Here is a 24151-nt window from a genome sequence, read left to right on the forward strand (position 1 = left end):
CATTTTGCAGGTTTAGAAATACAATTTGTTTTAACGTCTATCTCTTTCCAGCATGAAAAATCCCTGGTGGTTATTAGTGGCAGGATTAAATGTTCTATTGTAGACAGATCTCAGTAACAGAGCAGAACAATCACTCCCTGCTGCAGGTCAATGGTGCAGCTCTAGTTTCACACCAGCTCTTACTATGAATGATAAGTACGTCTTACAATGTCAGTGTGCATTCAGGGAGCAAAGTTATGATTCAAACAGAATCCAGAAACATAATAGCGTGTGGGGAAAAAAATGTCTAGGAATATGGAGAAAAAGTTTATGAGGTGCTGAAATCATCTTACAAACTGATGTGTATGGAAGAAGCACAACCGAAAACCTAATGTTGATTGGCTGGAATAGAAATTGTCATCTGCCTCTTCAAGTCACACCTTGCTGCCTGTGGTAAATTTATTGGACATGCACGGAGTAGTACAGAGATCTTCTATTATTTTTTGTTTCTAAAGCCCAATCTAAGCTGAGAGGAAATCTCTCCACGGTAATATTGCACAGAAGTGGCATTCATTTTTTTTTAGCTTAAAACATTTGTGATTGCAGATTGAAATGTAAAGATCCCAGGGACATCTATGCCTATTTTTTGGTTTGGCTGGAAATATATATTGTTTCTTTAGAATAGCAAGGGAAACATTTTTTTTTTTTACTCCCCTTAATTTTTGGAAAAGATGGCCCTAACAGTAAGCACTTTGTCAGTGTACAGTATATAACTGTTTATTTTTGTGCTATTCAGTTGTTGAACGATAAGATTGCTTATGGTCACTATTAACTTTTGTTGGTTATACTCTGGCTATGCAAATGTTATCAAGTGTTATTATCACTGCCATAGTGCCACATCTCTCAATGAAACTATTTTATGCAAAATAAATAGTAAGGGAACAAACTAATAGCATATAGGTGTTCCCATGAGCAATCATATACATGCACATGTTGAGTAAAAAAATCATATCAAGTAGCCACCGTATGACACAGTATTAGAAATTGTTATTAATTAAATACACTTCTGTAGTAATATTTAACATTTCTCCTATGTGAAATAATTAAATAGAAGTTGCCAGATAATATGTGAAGAGGCCATTGAGTATCATGTCATGCTTAAGTGGAAAAAGGAAGGTATAAAGGGTTAGGGGAACAAAAGAGAAGACATGACTTTATTTATTATATAATATAACTTTACAAATTCCAATAAAAAAGATGAAAACCAAGCGGGCTGGGACCATGTTTGTCATTGATTCTTTATTTGTAAGTTTTTGTTTAAAAAAGTTTGATTTTTTTCATGAGATGTTTATTCAAAAGTAATAGTTCAGAGAGAAACTTAAATAATTTAGAATAAAAGTTCCACAGATGTTGGTATGCCAGGGCCCAGGTAATGTTATGAAAAATATAATTCCACCATGTCAATTGCTACTGATGAGGAACTCTAATTTAATATAAGGCAAGACTATAGTATTATTTAGCATGACTACTTCACTAAATGTGTCTAGAGAATGATGAAATGGTTTAAAAAACATTCACCAAATTTGTGCACCAAAAGTTACATAAAAAAAAAAAATCACAATTTAAAAAAAAAAAACATACCTTGACATGTTTGGTTATCCTCAGACAGGAGAAGGCCTCGTGGGCATTGGCACTGGTAGGTATCACCAAATAGAACACAGCTGTGACTACAACCTCCATTGTTATTTTGACAGCCTTCAATATCTAAGAGAGATAGTAACAAGATAGCATTGCAAAAAGAGAGATTGAAAAATGTGCCAGAAATTGTAAGAATTAAATGGGTTTTAAAAGGAAAAAATGTTTTTCCCTAAATGGCTTCCTTTACCTTAGTGCAGTCCTCCTTCACTTACCTCATCCTTCCATTTTGCTTTTAAATGTCCTCATTTCTTCTGAGAAATCCTCACTTCCTGTTCTTCTGTCTGTTACTACACACAGTAATGCTAGGCTTTCTCCCTGGTGTGGAGAAAGCCTCTTGAGGGGGGAGGGGGCGAGCAGGCAAAGCAGGACGCTCTCTACTTTACAGATAGAGAAAGGAGCTGTGTGTTAGTGGGCGTCCTGACACTCCTGCTCGCCCCCTCAAGAGGCTTTCTCCACACCAGGGAGAAATCCTCACATTACGGTGTGTAGATACAGACAGAAGAACAGGAAGTGAGGATTTCTCAGAAGAAATAAGGACATTTAAAAGCAAAATCGAAGGATGAGGTAAGTGAAGGAGGACTGCACTAAGGTAAAGGAAGCTATTTAGGGGGGGAAAAAATTCCTTTACAACCCCTTTAATCATATATACCAGATAATGTTCAGTACAAATAGTTATAACCAAAATACATCTCTTTACCAAAAATATGTTTGAAAAAACTCTATATATAAAATTGTACCTCGCTGCTTTTTAAAAATGTTAGTACCTCTAAAAGAAGTGAGAAAAAGTAAAAGCAGAACATGTGGAGAAAGACATATTTATTTGATCATCATGTTACAATATACTGATCATTAATGGAAAGTGGAATAAGTATATGTGGGATTTATATAATAGTTTCCTTTATTGTTGATTAATGTCCCTGCTGTGGTATATTCCTGAATCTTTCCTGTCTTGGGTCTCACAAAATGTTGCTAGATGAGCTTTAATAGGCATACCCCCATGAATCTTATTAAGCACTATGATCAGGGTATTCCCTCCCTGAATATTTCGGTCTGTTCTTAATTCTGGTAATAGTTTGTTGCATAGTTTACAAACTGTAAACATTTATTGCTGCTCATATATTTTCTGGTTCTATTTTTACTACTACCTCCCACATTTTATTGTGGATGATAGTTAAATAAAATAAAATGTCTTAGTGCCATATCCACTGCTACTTTTCTTTTTAGAAATGTATTGGCTGCTTCCGAAAATCATGTTTATTATTTTAGTTTTATTATTTTGGTTGACTCTCCATAGGTGTAGTTAACCTGGGTGAACAAAATAGCACAAGAACTGAAATGTTCCACTGTGAACCAATATCTGCAGATTGTCAATTTGCTTTATATTAACTGTAAGAAAAAGCACATTTGCCCAAAAAAGCAAGAGCGGTTTTTATGTAGTAAGGAACAGGTTTGTGTAATCTGATTGAAGGGTGCAGATCATGGGACAATCACTTTCGTGATATACTGTATATTGAAAACAAGCCTTTACAACGTGAGAAATTATATTTAAAAAACTGCAGTAAATACTGCTTTCCTTTTGCAAAAGATTTTTGAAACTTATGTGCATTTTTTCTTTTTGTCAATGTGATGAACAGCATGCAGGCCAAAATTATGAAGAACTCCATTTAGGAAAAACAGTAATACAAAAATTTGAGGGGGCATAAATTCTTGTTGAACATTGGTATTGTAAAGAAAATGTTCTGTATTTGTTTAGCTTTTTTTTTTTTTTTTTTACCAGTAGTGGCAGTCCAATTTGTGTTGGGAACCGCATTTTCGACCAAAGGACAAACTTAAAACAGTATTGCAAAAACACACAGGCATTAGTTGCCCAACAACAAAAGGTAATACATTGTTTTGTAAGTCCTTTGTTTTTTTTTTTCTTTTATTAGGGGTTTAAACAATTATCCCCTGGTGAATATGTCTGCATTTGTGAATGCAAAAATTATACTTTTCTTTACTGTAATCAATACATGTGAAAATTATAATAAAAAAAAAGGAACATTGAAACAAAAACATATTTATTGTTCAACATTATTCAAAACAAGTGAAGAATGTTTATTACGTGTTCAAATTTGACCAAGACACTGCACCAATACTTTTTTTTAAATTGCAGACTAAAATGTGAAATAGACCAGATTGCATTAATTTTCCCAAACAAAACATTCTAGGTAAATGCAAAGCATACAGTTTTTGTTTTTTATTTGCAGCAATTAAAATAAAATAAATAATAAAAATAGGAAGTCACAGGAAATCTCTCCAAAGGGACAGAGAAATCAACACAAACATTTTTATAAATTGTGTCAAGTTTTTCTTACTAGCTATGTATCTCCCACTGACACCCATCAGGTACAGCAACAAAAACCTGACTGATGATATAACGTTTCCACATTTTATTTAAAACTGAAAAAAAAGGTTTTGATTTAATTTGAGGTTTTCACCCAACCTAAATAGAATTAAGGGAAAATTGAATATCAAATACTGACGGCAATTTTATTTTCCTGACAAGCCCAATGTCAGTCTACCACTACCACTGAGTATGCTCCACCCATACCCCCATCCGCAGGACCTCATAACTCATAAATTTGACTCCCTCAGGTGAGCATTCTATAACTCGATTTCTGCACCTAGGTGGGAGTCTGTGCTGACAGGAAAGGAAAATTGCGGTAAGTATTTGATATTCAATTTTACACTTTCCCGACAGCTCCATGTCAGCCTACCACTGGGAACTAACTATCTAACCAGGATGGGATAATGTGAAAACAAAATGCGGTTAAATATGGCCTCCGGCTAACAAGATAACCGTTCTGCAAATTAACAGTCTTTGTTCATGCTGTTCTTCCATGCTCTCATGAAGACATCTACCATTCTCGAAGAGCAACCTCAATCCACGAACCATAGCCTCTCAAAATCCAGGCTGCTAACTAATGCCGCGTACACACGATCGGTCAAACCGATGAGAACGGTCTGATGGACCGTTTTCATCGGACCAAACCGATCGTGTGTTGGCCCCATCCGTTAATTATCCATAGGTTAAAAAAAAGCAATCTTGTTTTAAATTTAACCGATGGATACCTAACCGATAGAAAAAAAACGATCGTTTGTAGGCACGTCCATCGGTTAAAAATCCATGCATGCTCAGAATCAAGTCGACGCATGCTTGGAAGCATTGAACTTTTTTTTCAGCATGTCCTGGTGTTTTACGTCACCGCGTTCTGACATGATCGTTTTTTTAACCGATGGTGTGTAGGCACGACTGACCATCAGTCAGCTTCATCGGTTAACCACTGAAAACGGTCCATCAGACCGTTTTCATCGGATGGACCGATCGTGTGTACAGGGCTTTAGGCTTCTCTGGAGCTGGATTGAGAACGTGACCTTGTGCTACTGTCTGACAACTGAGAAGATTTGTACTAGGTGTCTGAGATATGCAGTATCTCAAAAAAGTGAGTACACCCCTCACGTTTTTGTAAATATTTTATCATATCTTTATGTGACAACACTGAAGAAATTACACTTTGCTACAATGTAAAGTAGTGAGTGTACAGCTTGTATAACAGTGTAAATTTGTTGTCCCTTCAAAATAACTCAAACAGCCATTAATGTCTAAACCGCTGGCAACAAAAGCAAGTACACCCCTAAGTGAGAATGTCCAAATTGTCAATATTTTGTGTGGCCACCATTATTTTCCAGCACTGCCTTAACCCTCTTGGGCATGGAGTTCACCAGAGCTTCACAGGTTGCCACTGGAGTCCTCTTCCACTCTTCCATGACAACATCACAGAGCTGGTGGATGTTAGAGACCTTGCACTCCTCCACCTTCCATTTGAGGATGCCCCGCAGATACTCAAAAGGGTTTGGCCAGTCCATCACCTTTACCCTCAGCTTCTTAAGCAAGGCAGTGGTCGTCTTGGAGGTGTGTTTGGAGTCGTTATCATGTTGGAATACTTCCCTGCAGCCCAGTCTCCAAAGGGAGGGGGATCATGCTCTGCTTCAGTATGTCACAGTACATGTTGGAATTCATGGTTCCCTCGATTAACTGTAGCTCCCCAGTGCTGGCAGCACTCATGCAGCCCCAGACCATGACGCTCCCACCACCATGCTTGACTCTAGTCCTCATCTGGTTGCCGCCACACACGATTGACACCACCTGAACCAAATAAGTTTATCTTGGTCTCATCAGACCACAGGACATGGTTCCAATTGATCCATGTCCTTAGTCTGCTTGTCTTCAGAAAACTGCTTGCGTGCCTTCTTGTGCATCATCTTTAGAAAAGGCTTCCTTTTGGGACGACAGCCATGCAGACCAATTTGATGCAATGTGCGGTGTATGGTCAGAGCACTGACAGGCTGACCACCACAACCTTTGCAGCAATGCTGGCAGCACTCATATGCCTATATCCCAAAGACAACATATGGATATGGCGCTGAGCATGTGCACTCAACTCCTTTGGTCGACCATGGCATGGTCTGTTCTGAGAGCAACCTGTTCTGTTAAACCGCTGTATGGTCTTGGCCACTGTGCTGCAGCTCAGTTTCAGAGTCTTGGCAATCTTCATATAGCCTAGGCCATCTTTATGTATATCAACATTTTTTTTTTTCAGATCATCAGAGAGTTCTTTGCTATTTCAGTCTTTCCAGATGACACAAAGCTATGCAGTGGAATAACATCCTTACAGAATGTCTCCAATTTACAAGCCAACCTCAATGCACTGTCTAATTGGGCGACTATGTGGCAGATAAGGTTTAACGTTGATAAATGCAAAGTTATGTACTTGGGGGCTAAGAATTTGTATGCATCATACTTACTAGCGGGAGTACAACTGGGGGGAATCCATAGTGGAGAAGGATCTGGGGGTCTTGGTAGATCATAAGCTCAATGATATCATGCAATGCCAAGCTGCGGTTTCCAAAGCGAGCAAAGTCCTTTCTTGTATTAAGAAAGGTATGGACTTCAGAGAGAGAGAGAGAGAGGGAGATAATTTTGCCCCTGTACAAATAATTAGAAAGACCTCATCTGGAATATCCAGATCAGTTTTGGCCACCAGTTCTCAAAAAGGATATTGGGGAACTGGAGAAAGTGCAGAGAAGGGCAACCACACTGATAAGTGGCATGGAGGCGCTCAGCTATGAGAAAAGATTAGAGGAACTGAATTTATTTTCTCTTGAGAAGAGATTAAGTAGGGGATATGATCAACATGTACAAATATATAAGGGGTCCATATAGCAAACTTGGTGTTGAGTAATTTACCTTACGGTCAACACAGAGGCAAGGGGGCACTTTTTACACCTAGAGCAAAGGTTTATTCACAGCAAGAGCTGAAAATGTTGAATAGGCTCCCTCCAGAGGTGATTTTGGCCAGCTCAGTAAATTGCTTTAAGAAAGGCCTGGATTCTTTCCTAAATGTACATAATACAACTGAGTACTAACATTTATAGGTAAAGTTGATTCAGGGAAAATCTGATTGCCTCTCGGGGGATCAGGAAGGATTTTTTTACATTGCTGTAGCAAATTGGATCATGCTCTGCTGGGGTTTTTTGCCTTCCTCTGGATCAACTGTGGGTATAGGATTGTGTATACGGGATGTTACGATATTTTTTATTTTATTTATTTATTTTTTATGGTTGAACTGGATGGACTTTAATTTGTCTTTTTTCAACCGGACTAACTATGTAACTATGATTATACTTTAGCTTTGAGTGGTCCAAAATATATAAACATATGTTTTGCAGCATGCAGTCCATGAGAGCAGCTTCTATGAGAAAAAAAATAGTACTGGTATTTTTGTGTATCTGTATAACAATGTTATGAACACTGGACACAAACTACACAAGGCTGTTGCACTAGGACAGGTGAGCTATCACAACTCCTCAATACTTCTTAAAGGAACCAAATAAAAACATGATCCAATATACAAGTCACCTTCACATGTCTTTCCATCTTCTTTCAAGACTCTTCCTTTCGCACACTCACAGCGATGGGAGTTCTTCAGGTTGATACAGATGTCACTGCAGCCTCCATTATTATCCTCACATTCATTCGCATCTGCAGGTATTGAAAAAGTCATGCAAAAGTAGTGGTTAGTTTCCATCCCATACAATATTTATTTGAATGGTCATGTGAACACTTGGGTTGAGTAAGAGCTGGAAGAACTGTGCTTCTAGGCTGCCTTCACATATTAAAAAGTACATGTCAGAAAATGGAATGAGTAGATCTAGGAAGGCTACTTACCTTCCAAGCTTCAGCGATTCTTCAATCCGCCACTGACGTGTCAGGGTTTTACCTAGATTGTTGCAGCTGATTCACATGACATGTCACCCCTTGAGAATAGAGTTGTTTTTGTTAGTCGCCAACAATGCACCCATAGTCTAGGACCCCGCTGCAATGCTTCCTGTTCATTGCTGCACCCCAGTCTAGTCTTTGGTACACCTGTAGCCAAGGACTCTGCAGGCACCCACATCCGCCACTACACCTGCAGCATCTGCTGCATCTCAGCTTTTTTCACAGTCTTCACTGCAACTCCACTTCTCTCATGCTTTACTCAATCATTATCTGGCACCTTTCTCCTTCACCTTGGGGATCCTAAGGGCTGCAGAGGCTTCTTTAACTATGCTGGAATCCTGGCCTGGGCTTACACCTCTTGAAGAAAGAAGATCGCCTGGTCTGGGATTACTTAGAATTCCAAGCTGTCCTTCACCGCATAATAAATAAGTCTGGATGTGCCTCCCCCTCTGCTGGTGACCTCTTTCTCCTTTTCCAAGGAAGCTGGTCTTGAAAACGAAGTCCCAGTGGCTACCATTTTGAAAGAACTATCTAGTCATGTTAAGGATGAGTTGGAGAGCAGGGAAAGAAGGTGCTCCTAGACCACTTTTTGCCCTCAGCTAATTCTCCTGCTCTTACCATCCAACTCCAGAGGTTGGTAAACTCCCATTCCTGTCTTTATTGACGCTGTGACCATGGCAAATTTCACTTCTAAATCTAAAGCTTGTGCTTGATCTCCACTCATCTCTGTGTGTCAACTATTGATGAAACTCTACTGGTACATATAAAGAAGATTGTACACAGATAGTAAAATTAGATTGTATAGTGTATGGCCAGTTTTATACTACTGGTACCTGACAATGATGAAAATCGGTACACACTCCCTTCATCACAGAACTATTTGATTGCCTACTTAAAGCCCTAGATTTTCTCCAAACTTGACCTAAGGGGGCTAACAATCTGGTCCAAATAAAGGAGGGAGACCAATGGAATACCTGGAAAACTTGGGATGCACATTATAAACAATTAGTGATACGTTGGGTTATGTAATGCCTCCATGTTTTTTCAGCATCTGGTTAATGAAATCTTTAGAGACCTCTATGTGTGTGGTGTATTTTAATTCTACTCTATTCTGCTCTTCTAGCCTTCCTCTCTGGTAGCTTGATCCCAAGAACTGGCCTTCAAAAACCATGGAAACTCTTGAAGCCCTGAAATATGCCTTACTAATCAGACCAGCTTTACATTGGTTGGATACCGCTAAACCCAAGCATCCACCACAGATGTTGGAGCTATACTTATGCAGTCTATTTGAGGCATGTGTTGCAAACAGGCATGTGATACACAAGAAAGCCTGCAAACAGTTTGCTGCAGACTAAGCACATGGATTACTGGAACCATGTTCTGTGGTCTGATGAGACCAAGATAAACGTATTTGGTTCAGATGGCATCAAGCGTGTGTGGCGTCAAGCAGGTGAGGAGTACAAAGACAAGTGTGTCTTGCCTACAGTCAAGCATGGTGGTGGGAGTGTCATGGTCTGGGGCTGCATGAGTGCTGCTGACACTGGGGAGTTACAGTTCCCTGAGGGAACCAAGAATGCCAACATGTACTGTGACATACTGAAGCAGAGCATAATCCCCTCCCTTCGAAGACTGGACCGCAGGGCAGTATTCTAACATGATAACATCCCCAAACACACCTCTAAGACGACCACTGCCGTGCTAAAGAAGCTGGGGGTAAAGGGGATGCACTGGCCAAGCATGTCTCCAGACCTAAACCCTATTAAGCATCTGGGGGCATCCACAAATGGAAAGTTGAGGAGGGCAAGGTCTCTAAAAATCCACCAGCTCTGTAATGTCGAATGGAAGAGGACTCCAGTGGCAACCTTTGAAGCTCTGGTGAACTCCATGCCCAAGAGGTTTGAGGCAGTGCTAGAAAATAATGGTAGCCACACAAAATATCGATACTTTGGTCCCAATTTGGAAATTTTCGGTGCGCTGGCAGGACGGTAAAAAAAGTCCTGCTAGCCGTATCTTTGAGCCGCTGTAGGAGCGCCCCTGCCCATTGAAATCAATAGGCAGCGCCGCCGAACCGATGGCAAACTGCCGCTGCATCGGTGCTTTGTGGGCGGTTTTAACTTTTTTTCGGCCACTAGCAGCCCCGCTAATGGCCGAATAGCGCCGCAAAAACGTTGGTAAAGCGCCAATAGTTTTGGCGCTTTACCACGACGGTGCTATTCTTTCACACAGACGTTGATTTTTTAAAGGAGTCATTAATGAATCTATAGTGTTAATGAGCATTTTGGACAGGCATTCAAGACACATCAGGAAATACCCCTCACATATCCTGTGAGATGTCTCAACTTAAATTTTTTCATAAGGCTTAATTGGGAAGTGATCACTTTTCATGCTTTGCAATGGCACCTGAAACACTCTGTAAACACCATAGGCACATTTACAGTGCGTTTCAGGCATGTTTTTGGTGTGCTTAAAAATAAGTGAATGGAGGCAGTTGTAAAGCTGCAATGCCTACTGAACTCTGCAAGCGTTGTTATTTTTGCTTGATGTGGCACAAGGCAACACTAACACTGCAGTTCACATGGCTCCCTATCTTAACAGTTTGAGTGGTGATTACAAGGGCTTGGGAATCAGTAAAAATGTGACCCAACCACCTATTTTTAAAGCCTGTGTGAAAGAGCTCTAAGTGAGCATGGTAGCAGGGTTGTGGGACCTAGAAGTCATTTCTTAATCTGCAGGTTCTTCGGTACAGCCTAGTTGTAACAATTATAAGAACACAATAAAACAATGAAATTGCAGGGTCAGTAGAATCTATATTTGCACCAATCTAGTGTGGCATATACTCTTATTAATGTCCTACTTTCTGTACAGTTGTGGGGTACACTACAATAGAACCCGTTGCCAGCTAATTTACAGATCTCCATGCTGCGGCCAGTCAGAATGGTTATCATGTAGTTGCAACAGCCAGGAACAAAATAGTAAATTTTAGGTGTCAACATTTCTTGATCAAAAATCCAGACCAGCAGTAACGATTTTCTTCACACTTTACTTGCTCAATGCTTCTTCAAGATAAAGGACACGGGAAGTTTCTAAGCAAAAGAAACAGCAGGACAACCAGGCAACTATCACCACACCATAGGTGGGCCTCTTATTGGGGCTTTTCTTTTAGGACCAACTGGCCTGAAAACACATTTTTAGTTGTAAGTGGTCAATGGTGGGTTGGCTCTAGTAAAGAGTAAACCCCATAAACATTTTATGTCTCCATCCTATACCGCAAGATTATAATGAAGGTTTATTTGGAATTCATTGTTTGTTTGTGGAATGGCCATCACAGTTGTAAGGAAGTGAGAAATCTGGTGGAGATATCCGACCACTGGAAACCCCAAGAGATATAAAAAACTAGTGGGTGAGTTGAGTTGTAAGAAACACATCAAAATGTAGCATACATTTTTGGTGGATTTTCCTTTTAATATTGAGAAAGAAAAGTGGGGCATTGAAATATTTAAAGTGCTATGACTAACGCTCCCAGGGGCAGAAACACATTAGTGTTTTCTATGTATCTTGGAACTTTTTAACCCCAAAGTACTCAATAAAGGATTCTTATGATGATTGTACACTGGTTTGCCTACGATATCTTCAGTTTATGTGAGGGTGATGTGCTAGTACACAAAATAACATATTGGTTAAAAAAATAAAAATAACGTTTCATTATACTTTGACTTGATTAGACTGGAAGTTCTGCCTAGCATGCATTTTTTGATCTGTCTAATCAGTCAGTTTTAGTGGTGTGTGTATGTGTCTGCAGGGCTTCTTACTGAGAGGTCTTTGAATTATTACTAATTTTATTTATGTGGTTTCTGAAGCTGCACTCTGTTCGGTATAGGACTCTGTCCTCTCTCCCTCCTTCTATCATTGCTCTTCCTAACCATCCTCTTCAAGCTACATGAACAGCTCTCCACTGTTCTATTTTCCCTGGACTTACTATGTTTCTATCAGAATTCATACAGAATTAATAAATCAGGAATGGCAGCTGACGGAAGATTTTTTCATTGTGTGTCAATTCAGGGGAGCTATCAATCAGCAAGTGCTCAGCCTCTGCTCCCCTGCCTGATGGAAGCTAAAAATATTCTTGGCCCTGCATGAACACTGCTATAGTCTGTTCATTCCTTATCTGCAGAAAGGCATTGCTGATTATCCACTTAGCTTTAAACTGCTTTCCCCACATACATCACCTCCACATGAGATGGGAGTTTAATGAGGCCTGTTATAGAATCTAATGCTCCAAATCAAAATGTACAGCCTGAACCATAGAGAACTAGAGTATGAAGTACTCTGTCCAAATATGGATGCCCTGGCCTTAAACTCTGCTTCCTAAATGTGTGATAAATTCACATGATCTTTTAATCATCATGATATTTTTTTGTTTTGTTTTATGTCCCCTCTCAGTATAAAAATCCACATCATGTGACTTCAAGTGTTGTGGATTTTTGTATATGGATTCAAGTGGATGATTTTATGATAATGTCATGACACCAGTATTGGTTTGTGAGTATATTCACCTCTATTTTTATTAAATCAAACATGTATTGAGGATAATGCACAAGGCCTATGCGCCCTCTATATTCTTCTATGCTTTCAGTTCATTAGAACTCCCCCAGTCATCGGAAGGTAATGTGGTATGCATTATCCACACATACTAACATGTCAAGATAAGAGTCTGATAACACGTTGGGAAATACCACATCGCAGGAGAGTGAACATTTCAATATGCTCTGAACCTGTTTTAAGCCTGCCAAGCCCCTAGTGTCATGCTTGCGATAGTGTTTGCAACACATGCTTCAAGCTCCCTGTTTGTCTGCCTTGTTCCCATGCCTTGACCTTTGCCTTTGACTGATCCCTGCCAACTAGTTTTAATCCTCTTGCATCAGCCTCAAATTGGACTTTGGATTACTCTCTGAACTCAGCCTGCATTTTGACCATGGATTTGATCCTGACTACTCTTTGATTGTTGCTTGCCCTGAACCCAGACTGCCATTGGACCTCTTCACCTGTCTGCCAACCACAAGTGGTTTGCTTAGTTAGCGCTTGCCCCGGTGTGGTAACTAGGCACTATAGCATTGTGTATTAGACCTGGGGTCAACCAAGTAGCGGCATGCCTGCTTGCCGTTTGGGAAAGGGGGCTGCAATTGGTGAAAAGCACAGAGACTATAGTGCCTGACCATCTACGCACTAGGGGTAGGCATGACAGTGTCATTCTCTGCAGCATTTATGACCCTACCCCCACCAGGGAATAGAATAGGAAAAATATGACTCTTCATGTCAGATGATCAGGCCAAAGATCCAAATAAAAAAAAAGTGGAACGTTAGAAAGAACCATCCAGCAATGCACATTTGTAAGAAATTGAATTCCCCCTAAAAAAATCCAACTAGTGCAGCCGTACCTCTCAGAATGTAACTATTTACTGTTATTTAGTTATATTCTCTTCCTGACGGAAAAGAAAGGTCAACTCGGAATCAGGCTGTAAGGCCACGTGATGACTGACCTGTATTCTGCCATGAACACAAGACTGATAACTGACTCTGTCTGGGCTAGTGAAGGAAGGTATACTCGACAAATAGCAATGCTTTTGTTTTATTTCATATAAACTTTACAGCACCTTTGTCATATGACAGTTTTTAGAGTGTCTTTTGTCCACATTGATCTCAGGCAGGAGACAGGACTTACAGTCTGACACTTCTGCTCTGACAAGAGACAGGACTTACAGTCTGACACTTCTGCTCTGACAAGGAGAGAATACAAATAGATCATAAAAAAATAAGCAATGAAGTATGATATTTCAAAGTGAAGAATGGGAAAGTTCACATTGATAACTATTTTTTAAAATAGATATTTAAAAGCGCAATGCAAACAAAAATCTTTCATTAAAATATTTGCTAACATATACTTGCACCATTATTTGGGTGAGTGAAGTTAATCAAGAGCCAGAGGTGGCATATAGGGGAAGTCTATATAGTGTTCACGAAGATTAAAGCTAATTAGAGTTGGTTATTGCAACACAAACAGAAAAGCAATATGAAGCATAGCACCATGCCTATATTAACAACTAATCTGCTCTCATTTTACTGGAACAATACTGCTAAATGATGGGGTGGTTACTAATTAGGTTTATTCTCTTACCCAGACAGGTTTGTAAATCGGGACCAAGAACTGTTCCAGAGCTGCAAACACAATCTCCAGTATCCATACATGTCCCTCCACACTCCATCAAATCACAGATGTCATAAAAGTCTTAATAAAGATAAAAACACATATAAATGTTTATATAAACAGATAAAATCACATTACTGTACTGAAAGCAAAAGAAAACCAACTTTGTGAAATTAGCTAGAACATAAATATACATTGAGTAAAAAATGACCTTACCATCATTATAGTTTATGTATGGAGCGCAATTAAACCAGTTTGATCATGTATATAAACGTGTATCAGTTCATTTTTTGTCAGCGTATTTATGAATTACTAGTTAAAGCCAAACTGTTTTCCTGCTCATACATCACGGGACACAGAGCCTTAATTACTTAATGGGTTATGTAGTCACCACAGGTGATTGGACACTGGTTAACCCAATTAGAATGGAGTTCCTCCACTATATAACCCCTCCCAAATGGAAAGTACCTCAGTTTTTTCGCCAGTGTCTAAGGTGGTTGGTCACGTTGAACCTGTGCTAAAAAGAAAAGCTCTTTTGATGGTCTTTCTGCGGAGGCCTAGGAGCTATAACCGGATCCATACCTCGGGCTGATATCAAAAGCCTAAGATGGGTGGTAACCGGGCCTTGTGTAAAGAAGAAACAAGGTTTGCCTGTAATGTCTCTCTGTGGAGGTCTGGGCTCTGGGATCCAGACTTTGGTGTACTAATGCAACTGTGGCACGAAAAATTACTGGCAGAGTCTTCTACAGGTCCAGGTATGAGGTTTCTCTAATGGAAACCTTGATAAACCTGAAGGTTGGCACAACTTGCCCGCTGTGATGGGGGAAAGCTGGAACTACTTCTTAATAGCTTTCCTGCAGTGTGGATAAGGTAAGAGAGGATCATTTATTTTAATATTATCTTCTATGAGTAGGATGTCTTTCCTGGTTTTCACCACTGGAGGGAGTAAGTGCATACATGGTGTATTCTTACATAGCCATCCAAGACAAGCTCAGTGAAGTCAGTCAATTAAAACGCCACTCACCTCCTCCGCTGCAGGCTCTGCCACAAACGCATACAGGGGTCCCCCCAATGAAGCCCCAGTGATCTCCCCCTTTCCTCTTTGCCCTGGGCGCCACCATGACATTTTTAAGGGCCAGATCTCGGCCTTGTCGGTATTCTTTCAAAAACCGATTGCCTTTCATTCTCTAGTCCGGGTCTTTGTTCAGGGAGCACTGCGTTTGAATCCGCCAGTTAAGTCTCCCGTGTGCCCATGGGATTTGAATTTGGTATTGTCTGTTTTACAGAAACTACCTTTTGAACCATTACACCCTGCTTCTTTAAGTCTTTTGACAAAGTAACTGTTTTTTCTCATAGCCATATCCTTAGCAAGGAGTGTATCGGAATTGGCAGCTCTTTCGTGTAAAGAACCGTACATGATTATTCATGATGACAGGGTGGTCCTGCGTCCTCACCTGACTTTCTTACCTAAGGTGGTTTCAGGATTTCATCTGAATCAAGATATAGTCCTACTGTCTTTTTTCCTGATCCGCAGTCTGCGGAGGAAGAGAGTCTACACTCTAAATTTTGTAAGAGAGTTGAAAGTTTATCTGCAAGCTACGGCTCAGATACGAAAGACTGATTGTCTGTTTATTCTGCCACAGGGCCCAACCCCTCTTCGGAGTTAAATGAGTTAAATGAGGTACACTTATTGCTTTGCTACAAAACTTTGCTACATTTGGGAGTGGTTATATAGGGGAGGAACTCAATTCTAATTAGGTGTCCGATCCCCTGTGGTGAGTACATAAGCCATTAAGTAATTAAAGTGGAGGTTCACCCAAAAACTAAATTTTTAACATTAGATTGAGGCTCGTTTTGTGAAGGGGAATCGAAGTACTGCTTCGATTTAAAAAAAAAACACTTGATTCCCCTTGACAAAACGAGCATCAATCTAATGTTAAAAATTGTTTTTCGGGTGAACTCCCGCTTTAAGGCTCTGTGTCCCATGATGTATTCCCAAGAAAGGGATTTTACAGGTAAGCTGTATTAAAAAACCCTATTTTTTTCATTTTAGGTTAAAGTAAGGGAGGGTTATAATACTTGTAATTATTTTTTCTTTAGCAATCTGTGTCCCATTTGGGAGATTTGTCTTCATTTCCCATCCAACAGCCACAACAAGAAGTAAAAGGAAATCCCTCCAAAGAAAGGGAAATCCCTGGTTGTCTATTAACTAGCGTCTCCTTTGGAACATGTCCACTCTATTTCTGTTCTGGTGACTCAAAATGTGTAATTTTCTATCATGCTCATTTTCAGCGATAGCAGTCATTAGGATAAATAGAGAGAATGAATCTCCTTTATGGGGGCACAGACAACAATAAAAACCTCACAGGTGTTCTTATACCTCGCCAACCCATCAAAATTGTAAAAAGTTTTTTCTTTAGTTATACTTTAATTTAGAGATCACAGAACAGCTTTGAAAATTCAAATATCTATACTTTAGTTTAAATCTAAGAATATACAGTGCATATGTACATGTATATCTGTTTATGTGGAACAACATAAATGAATATTTTAAAATCACACTATAATAAACTGCGCTTTTTCTATGAAATAAAGACATGCCGTATTTTCCGGCGTATAAGACGACCTTTTGCATCTAAAATAATGCCCCAAAAGTCAGGGGGCATCTTATACGCCGGGTACCGGCCATCCATTATTCAAAAGCCGCGCCTCCTCCTCAGACCGTTTTGTGATAGGCGGAACACTAATTTTCCCAGGAGAGCCTCTGTTCAGTGTTCTGCCTATCACGGATGCCTTCTCATCCTCGGCCTCGGACGAGAGGACATCTATCACGGAACAGCCTGAGGAGGAGGCGCAGCTTTTGAATAATGGATGGCCGCCGTCTGACATACTCTGCAAACAGGAAAAGGTAGGGAGATCGTCGAGGCAGGGAATGGAATGGTACAGTGAGGTCGGCAATGACACAGTGAGGCATGTAATAATTGCACAGTGAGGCATGTAATGATGGCACAGTGAGGGATGTAATAATGGCATAGTAAGGCATGTAATAATAGCACAGTAAGGCATGTAATAATGGCACAGTAAGGCATGTAATAATGGCACAGTAAGGCATGTAATAATGGCACAGTGAGGCATGTATAATGGCACAGTGAGGCATGTATAATGGCACAGTGAGGGGTCGTCTTATACGGTGAGTATATCCCAAAACCAACATTTTAGCTGGAAAATTAGGGGGTCGTCATATACGCACAGTCGTCTTATACGCTGGCAAATACGGTACAACTTTTTATGTCACTTTATATTGGTCAATAAATGCATGCAAAAAAACAATAGTGGTGTTCAGAATACAGTTACCTATTATAACATTTCAAATATTAGTTTACTTAAAGGGGTTGTAAAGGTTCGTTTTTAATTTTCTAAATAGGTTACAGTAAGCTAGTGTAATGTTGGTTCACGTACTTTTTCCTTCGATTTCCCTTCTAAATGTTTTTTTTTCTTTGTTTTCTTTGTCTGAAATTCTCACTTCCTGTTCCTCCTCAGTAAGCTGTTCAGTAAGCTGTTCTAAATGACTTTCCACCACTCAGATGATGGTGGAAAGCTTACTGAGGAGAAACAGGAAGTGAGAAATTCAAACAAAGAAAAAAACATTTAGAAGGGAAATCAAAGGAAAAGGTAAGTGAACCAACAATGCACTAGCTTAAAGGAACCAATTTAGAAAATAAAAGACGAACCTTTACAACCCCTTTAAGTAAGGTCAATGAAAGATAAATTTGTATTGGTTGTTTTTTTATTACTGAATCTCACACATTGTTAAAGTTGTTGTAAGGCTTTGTTTTTTTTTTAAAATAACAAACATGTTATACTTACCTCCACTGTGCAGCTCGTTTTGCACAGAGTGGCCCCAATCCTCATATTCTGGGGTGTCTCGGCTCATGGGAAGCTCTCATTGGGTTAGCTTGCGGGCATGCTCCCGTGATACAGCTGGCGGCTATAGCCGCCGACTGTATCACTCGGACCCGCTCCCTGGCATGCCACGTCATTGGATGTGATGGACAGCAGCGTGAGCCAATGGCTGCGCTGCTATCAATCTATCCCATCGAGCCAATCAATGGCCAGACTCAGTGAAGAAGAGGACACCAGGGGACGCATACAGCAGCTGAACGGGCTCAGGTAAGTAAAACGAGGGGGATGGGGGGCCCTCATTGCCAGGTGTTTTTTCACCTTCATGCATAGAATGCATTAAGGTGAAAAAACACAAACCTTTACAACCCCTTTAAGCCTTGGTTCACGCTATGAACTGTATGTTAATTGCATTCCTGTACAATTCCCATGCAATTTATTGCAGTGCAGTTTGAGCCCATTCATCCTGACTGGGCTCAAATTGCTCCGATTGCACCAAAGAAGGCCCAGCAGGCTCCACTCACTACATGCTGCTTGCACAAAATTACAAGAGGGGGCAGAGACAAGACCAGTCACCCTGCACAAGGAGAGAGAGAGAAGAAGTGACTAGTCTTTATTACAGGAAGCTTCTGCACAGTGGCAACATTTTACACTTGATTACAACACGGAAACACACAAAGCAGACCAAGATTATACATGAATCTTGTTTTTAGAAAATATTCGCTTATATCAGAGTTCAGCTTTAGGGTAGGAGACAAGAGTCCTTGTGTATATACACTGCTCAAAAAAATTCAAGGAACACTTTTGAATCAGAACTCCTGGGATATTGATCTGGTCAGTTAAGTAGCAGAGGAGGAGGGGTATATACAGAGGGGTTGTTAATCCGTTTCAGCTGCTTTGCTGTTAATTGAAATTAACAACAGGTGCACTAGATAGGCAACAATGAGACAACCTCAAAAACAGGAATGGTTTTTCAGGTGGAGGTGTCTGACATTTTTTTTCCTACTCATCTATTCTGACTGTTTTTCACTAGTTTTGCATTTGGCTAGGGTCAGTGTCACTACTGGTAGCATGAGGCGATACTTGGACCCAATAAAGTTTGCACAGGCATTCCAACGCCTCCAGGATGGCACATCAATACATGTCATTGCCAGAAGGTTTGCCGTGTCTCCCAGCACAGTCTCAAGAGCACGGAGGAGATTCCAGGAGACAGGCAGTTACTCTAGGAGATCTGAACAGAGCTGTAGAAGGTCCTTAACCCATCAGCAGGACCGGTATCCGCTCCTTTATGCAAGGAAGAACAGAATGAGCACTGACAGAGCCCTACAAAATTACCTCCAGCAGGCCACTGGTGTGAATGTCTCTGACCAAACCAGAAAATCAAATCAGAAACAGACTTCATGGGGGTGGCCTGAGGGCCCAACGTGTGCTCTGTGGTCACTTCCGGACACTGTGGAGCTTGATTGGCATTTTCCATTTAACACCAGAATTGGCAGGTCCGCCACTGGTGCCCTATGCTTTTAACAGATGAGAGCAGGTTTACCCTAAGCATATGTGACAGACGTGAAAGGGTCTGGAGAAGCCACAGAGAACTTTATGTTGCATGTAATATCATTCAGCATGACCCGTTTGGTGGTGGGTCAGTGATGGTCTGGGGAGGCATATCCATGGAGGGACGCACAGACCTCTACAGGCTACACAATGGCACCCTGACTGCCATTAGGTATCAGGATAAAATCCTTGGACCCATTGTGAGACCCTACGCTAGTGCAGTGGGTCCTGGGTTCCTCCTGGTGCACGACAATTCCCGGCCTCATGTGGCGAGAGCATGCAGCCAATATATATATATATATTTTGAACATAATTTCTAAGAATTCTATTTTGTCTAAAACTACAAAGTCAATGTGTATTGTGAGATTTATGTGACAGTCACATTTACATAGCAGTATATTCTCAAAAAGAGAGAGAAAAAGAAGGGAAATACTCACGGCCACAGTACACATGGAAGCAGACACTTGGTTTAGTGAGTTGATAGACATAATATCCTCCTGGACAGGCTTTGATGGCCACAGTGGTATTCCACTGGCAACAGTCTTTGTCAAAGCTGGCACAGGCCTGTCTTTGCACAATGCCCTCTGATTCACTTGGATGATTCCCATTGAGCCAGATTGGTGCATGAGTGCCACAATGATTTTCTGGAATACAAAACGTAGGCATAGCATCTCCAGCCATCCCAGTGAACCGATACCACTCCCCATCTAAATGGTTGTCACACATTGGTTTGTCTTGCGACTCATTGAACACATGATCTGTGTTTCTCCAAGGCTCATTCAGGCTTATATAAGCAGAACATGGATCTAGAGCTTGTGAGAATGAAATGAGATCATTAGGGATCATTGCAATAGATTTTACAACCAATGTAAACAAACATTTGCCATTATAATATAAGTAAAACAATCATTATCTATACAATCGGCCATTAAAAAAAAAAAAGTAAGAATATGGAAGTGTAAGGACAGTTGCCAGGTTTGTACTGCTGTCTAGGTCCACGGTGGGTAAATTGATAGCATTAAGTATACTATAGTCAAACAAACATTTTTCCCTTAACGGTCTCAACAACCTACATCTTTCTTGTTCAATCAAATGCATCCAGGCATTCACCTTCTACATATGATTGCTTGACTAGCTAAATCCTTATCATTGACAATTTTCCAGTTTGCTGTATGACTGTACATGCGAGTTCATGGAATACAAAAACTGTTGCTGTCTTTGGCTCTACCAAAAAGATTTCTCTTCCTTTCCCGTTTCCCTGAACAATTATCACCTTTAGCAGGAAGTAATGGAAAATGTCTAAGATGAGAACAAACAAGCAATGAGCATGAGAACAGCAATATCAACTCAATCCAGGTTTTAACCCTTCCGCCATATATCCAAAATAGAAAGGAAAAAAAACTTGAATTGCTATAACAGGGAATACGTGTTCTTTTCTTTGCTTGTCGATTATAATAGCTTTCAAGTAGCACTCTGCATTTATGACAAATGAAGTAATTTGCTAAATAATCAGTCAGCTCTAAGCTAAATAAACTTGTAATTAGTTATATATATATATATATATATATATATATATATATATATATATACATATACATACACACACACACACACACACACACACACATACATATATATATATATATATATATATATATATATCACACATACACAGTGGATATAAAAAGTCTACACACCCCTGTTAAAATGTCAGGTTTCTGTGATGTAAAAAAACAGACAAAGATAAATAATTTCAGAACTTTTTCCACCTTTATTGTGACCTATAAACAATGCAAATCAGTTGAACAACAAATTGAAATCTTTTAGGTGGAGGGAAGTAAAAAATAAAATAAAAAAATAATTTGGTTGCATAAGTGTGCACACCCTTACACTAATACTTTGTTGAAGCACCTTTTTATTTTATTACAGGACTTTTTGGGTATGAGTCTATCAGCATGGCACATCTTGATTTGGCAATATTTGCCCACTCTTCTTTGCAAAAACATTCCAAATCTGTCAGATTGTAAGGACATCTCCTGTTCACAGCCCTCTTCAGATCACCCCACAGATTTTCAATCGGATTCAGGTCTGGGCTCTGGCTGGGCCATTCCAAAACTTTAATCTTCTGGTGAAGCCATTCCTTTGTGGATTTGGATGTATGGTTTGGATTGTTGTCATGCTGAAAAATGTACTTCCTCTTCGTGTTCAGCTTTCTAGCAGAAGACTGAAGGTTTTGTGCCAATATTCACTGGTATTTGGAACTGTTCATAATTTCCTCTACCTTGCCCCTGTTCCAGCTGAAAAAAAAAAACAGCCCCAAAGCATGATGCTGCCACCACCATGCTTCATGGTGGGCATGATGTTCCTTTGGTGATGTACATGTGTTGTTTTTGTGCCAAACATATCTTTTGGAATTATGGCCATAAAAATAAACCTTTGTTTCATCAGACCAGAACACATTGTCCCACATGCTTTTGGGAAAGTTTAGATGTGTTTTTGCAAAATTTATCCGGGCTTGGATGTTTTTTCTTCATAAGAAAAGGCTTCCATCTCGCCACTCTACCCCATAGCCCAGACATATAAAGAAAACACAGAGATTGTTGTCACATGTACCACACAGCCATGTGACAACAATCACAGCTTTTTTAATGTTGCTGTAGACCTCCCGGCAGCCTCCATGACCAGTTTTTGTCTCATACTTTTATAAATCTTGGAGGGACGTCCAGTTCTTGGTAATGTCACTGTTGTGCCATATTTTTACTTGATGACTGCCTTCACTGCGTTCCATGGTATATATATATATATATATATATATACATACACACACACACACACACACACACACACAGTGCCTTGAAAAAATATTCATACCTCTTGAAATTTTCCATATTTTGTCATGTTACAACCAAAAATGTAAATGTATTTTATTGGGGTTTTATGTGATAGTCCAACACAAAGTGGCACATAAATGTGAAGTGGATAGAAAATGATAAATGGTTTTCACATTTTTTTACAAATAAATATCTGAAAAGTATGGCATGCATTAATATTCAGCCCCCATTACTCCGATACCCCTAACTAAAATCTAGTGGAACCAATTTCCTTCAGAAATCACCTAATTAGTAAATAGAGTCCACCTGTATGTAATTTAATCTCAAATCTGACAGGCCAAGCAAGGAGAGCATTCATCAGAGAAGCAGCCAAGAGGCCCATGGTAACTCTGGAGTAGCTGCAGAGATCCACAGCTCAGGCGGAAGACTCTGTCCACAGGAAAACTATTAGTCATGCACTCCACAAATCTGACCTTTATGGAAGAGTGGCAAGAAGAAAGCCATTGTTGAAAGAAAGCCATAAGAATTCCCGTTTGCAGTTTGCGAGAAGCCATGTGGAGGACACAGCAAACATGTGGAAGAAGGTGCTCTGGTCAGATGAGACCAAAATGGAACTTTTCGGTCTAAAAGCAAAACGCTATGTGTGGCGGAAAACTAACATTACACATTCACCTAAACCCACCATCCCCACCGGCAGCATCATGTTGTTGGGATGCTTTTCTTCAGCAGGGAAAGGGAAGCTGGTCAGAGTTGATTGAAACGATAGAAGGAGCCAAATACAGGTAAATCTTAGAAGAAAACCTTTTAGAGTGTTCAAAAGACTTGAGAATGGGGCGGAGATTCACCTTCCAGCAGGACAACAACCCTAAACTTACAGCCAGAGCTACAATAGAATGGTTTAGATCAAAGCATATTCATGTGTTAGAATGGCCCAATCCAAGTCCAGACCTAAATCCAACTAAGAATCTGTGGCAAAACTTGAAAATTGCTGTTCACAGACACTCTCCATCCAGTCTGACAGAGCTTGAGTTATTTTGCAAAGAAGAATAGGCAAAAATTGCACTCTCTAGATGTGCAAAGCTGGTAGAGACATCCCCAAAAAGACTTGCAGCTGTAACTGCAGTGAAACATGGTTTTACAAAGTATTGACTTGGGGGGCTAAATACAAATGCATGCCACACTTTTCACATATTTATTTGTAAATTAAGAATTAAGGCAGTCCTGAAGGAAAAAGGGGGTCCAACCTGGTACTAGCAAGGTATACCTAATAATGTGGCCGTAAGTGTGTGTAATATAAATAAATATATATATATATATATATATATACACATACATGCGCACACACACACACATCTATCTCTCAAGCAGTGACATCAAATGGCCCCATTCATTTACTGGCTGGGAATCCTGGCAGGGAAAGAACTGATTGCCTTATTTGGACAATGACATCACCTGGAGGACCCCGCCACTTTATTTACATTTAGCGGCTGGGATTGGTAGATGTTATTAGTGGCAAATGTAGCAACATGATCAAATGTTTCTGTCGGTCAGCGGATTTTATCTTTTGGTAATCGTTAATCATTATGATTGAAGATGGTTTGGATTGCTGGACCACGTGATTCATGATGAATTTACATAGTGAGACATTTTTGGGGAATTTTTAATTAAAGG

General features: G+C 40.0%; 1 protein-coding gene across 1 annotated transcript in view; it reads right to left on the bottom strand.

The window, feature by feature from the left end:
• Positions 1-24151, bottom strand: part of OIT3 (oncoprotein induced transcript 3) — a 41593-nt gene that overhangs the window by 12962 nt on the left and 4480 nt on the right. The window contains exons 2-5 of the mRNA XM_040362301.1: positions 20087-20461; positions 14169-14279; positions 7637-7759; positions 1621-1743 (exon numbers count right to left, since the gene is read on the bottom strand). Of these exons, the coding sequence (XP_040218235.1) occupies positions 1621-1743; positions 7637-7759; positions 14169-14279; positions 20087-20461 (732 nt within the window). The remainder of the gene's footprint in view (positions 1-1620; positions 1744-7636; positions 7760-14168; positions 14280-20086; positions 20462-24151) is intronic.

The sequence above is a fragment of the Rana temporaria genome, chromosome 8 (assembly GCF_905171775.1).
Source record: "Rana temporaria chromosome 8, aRanTem1.1, whole genome shotgun sequence".
Lineage (NCBI taxonomy): Eukaryota > Metazoa > Chordata > Amphibia > Anura > Ranidae > Rana > Rana temporaria.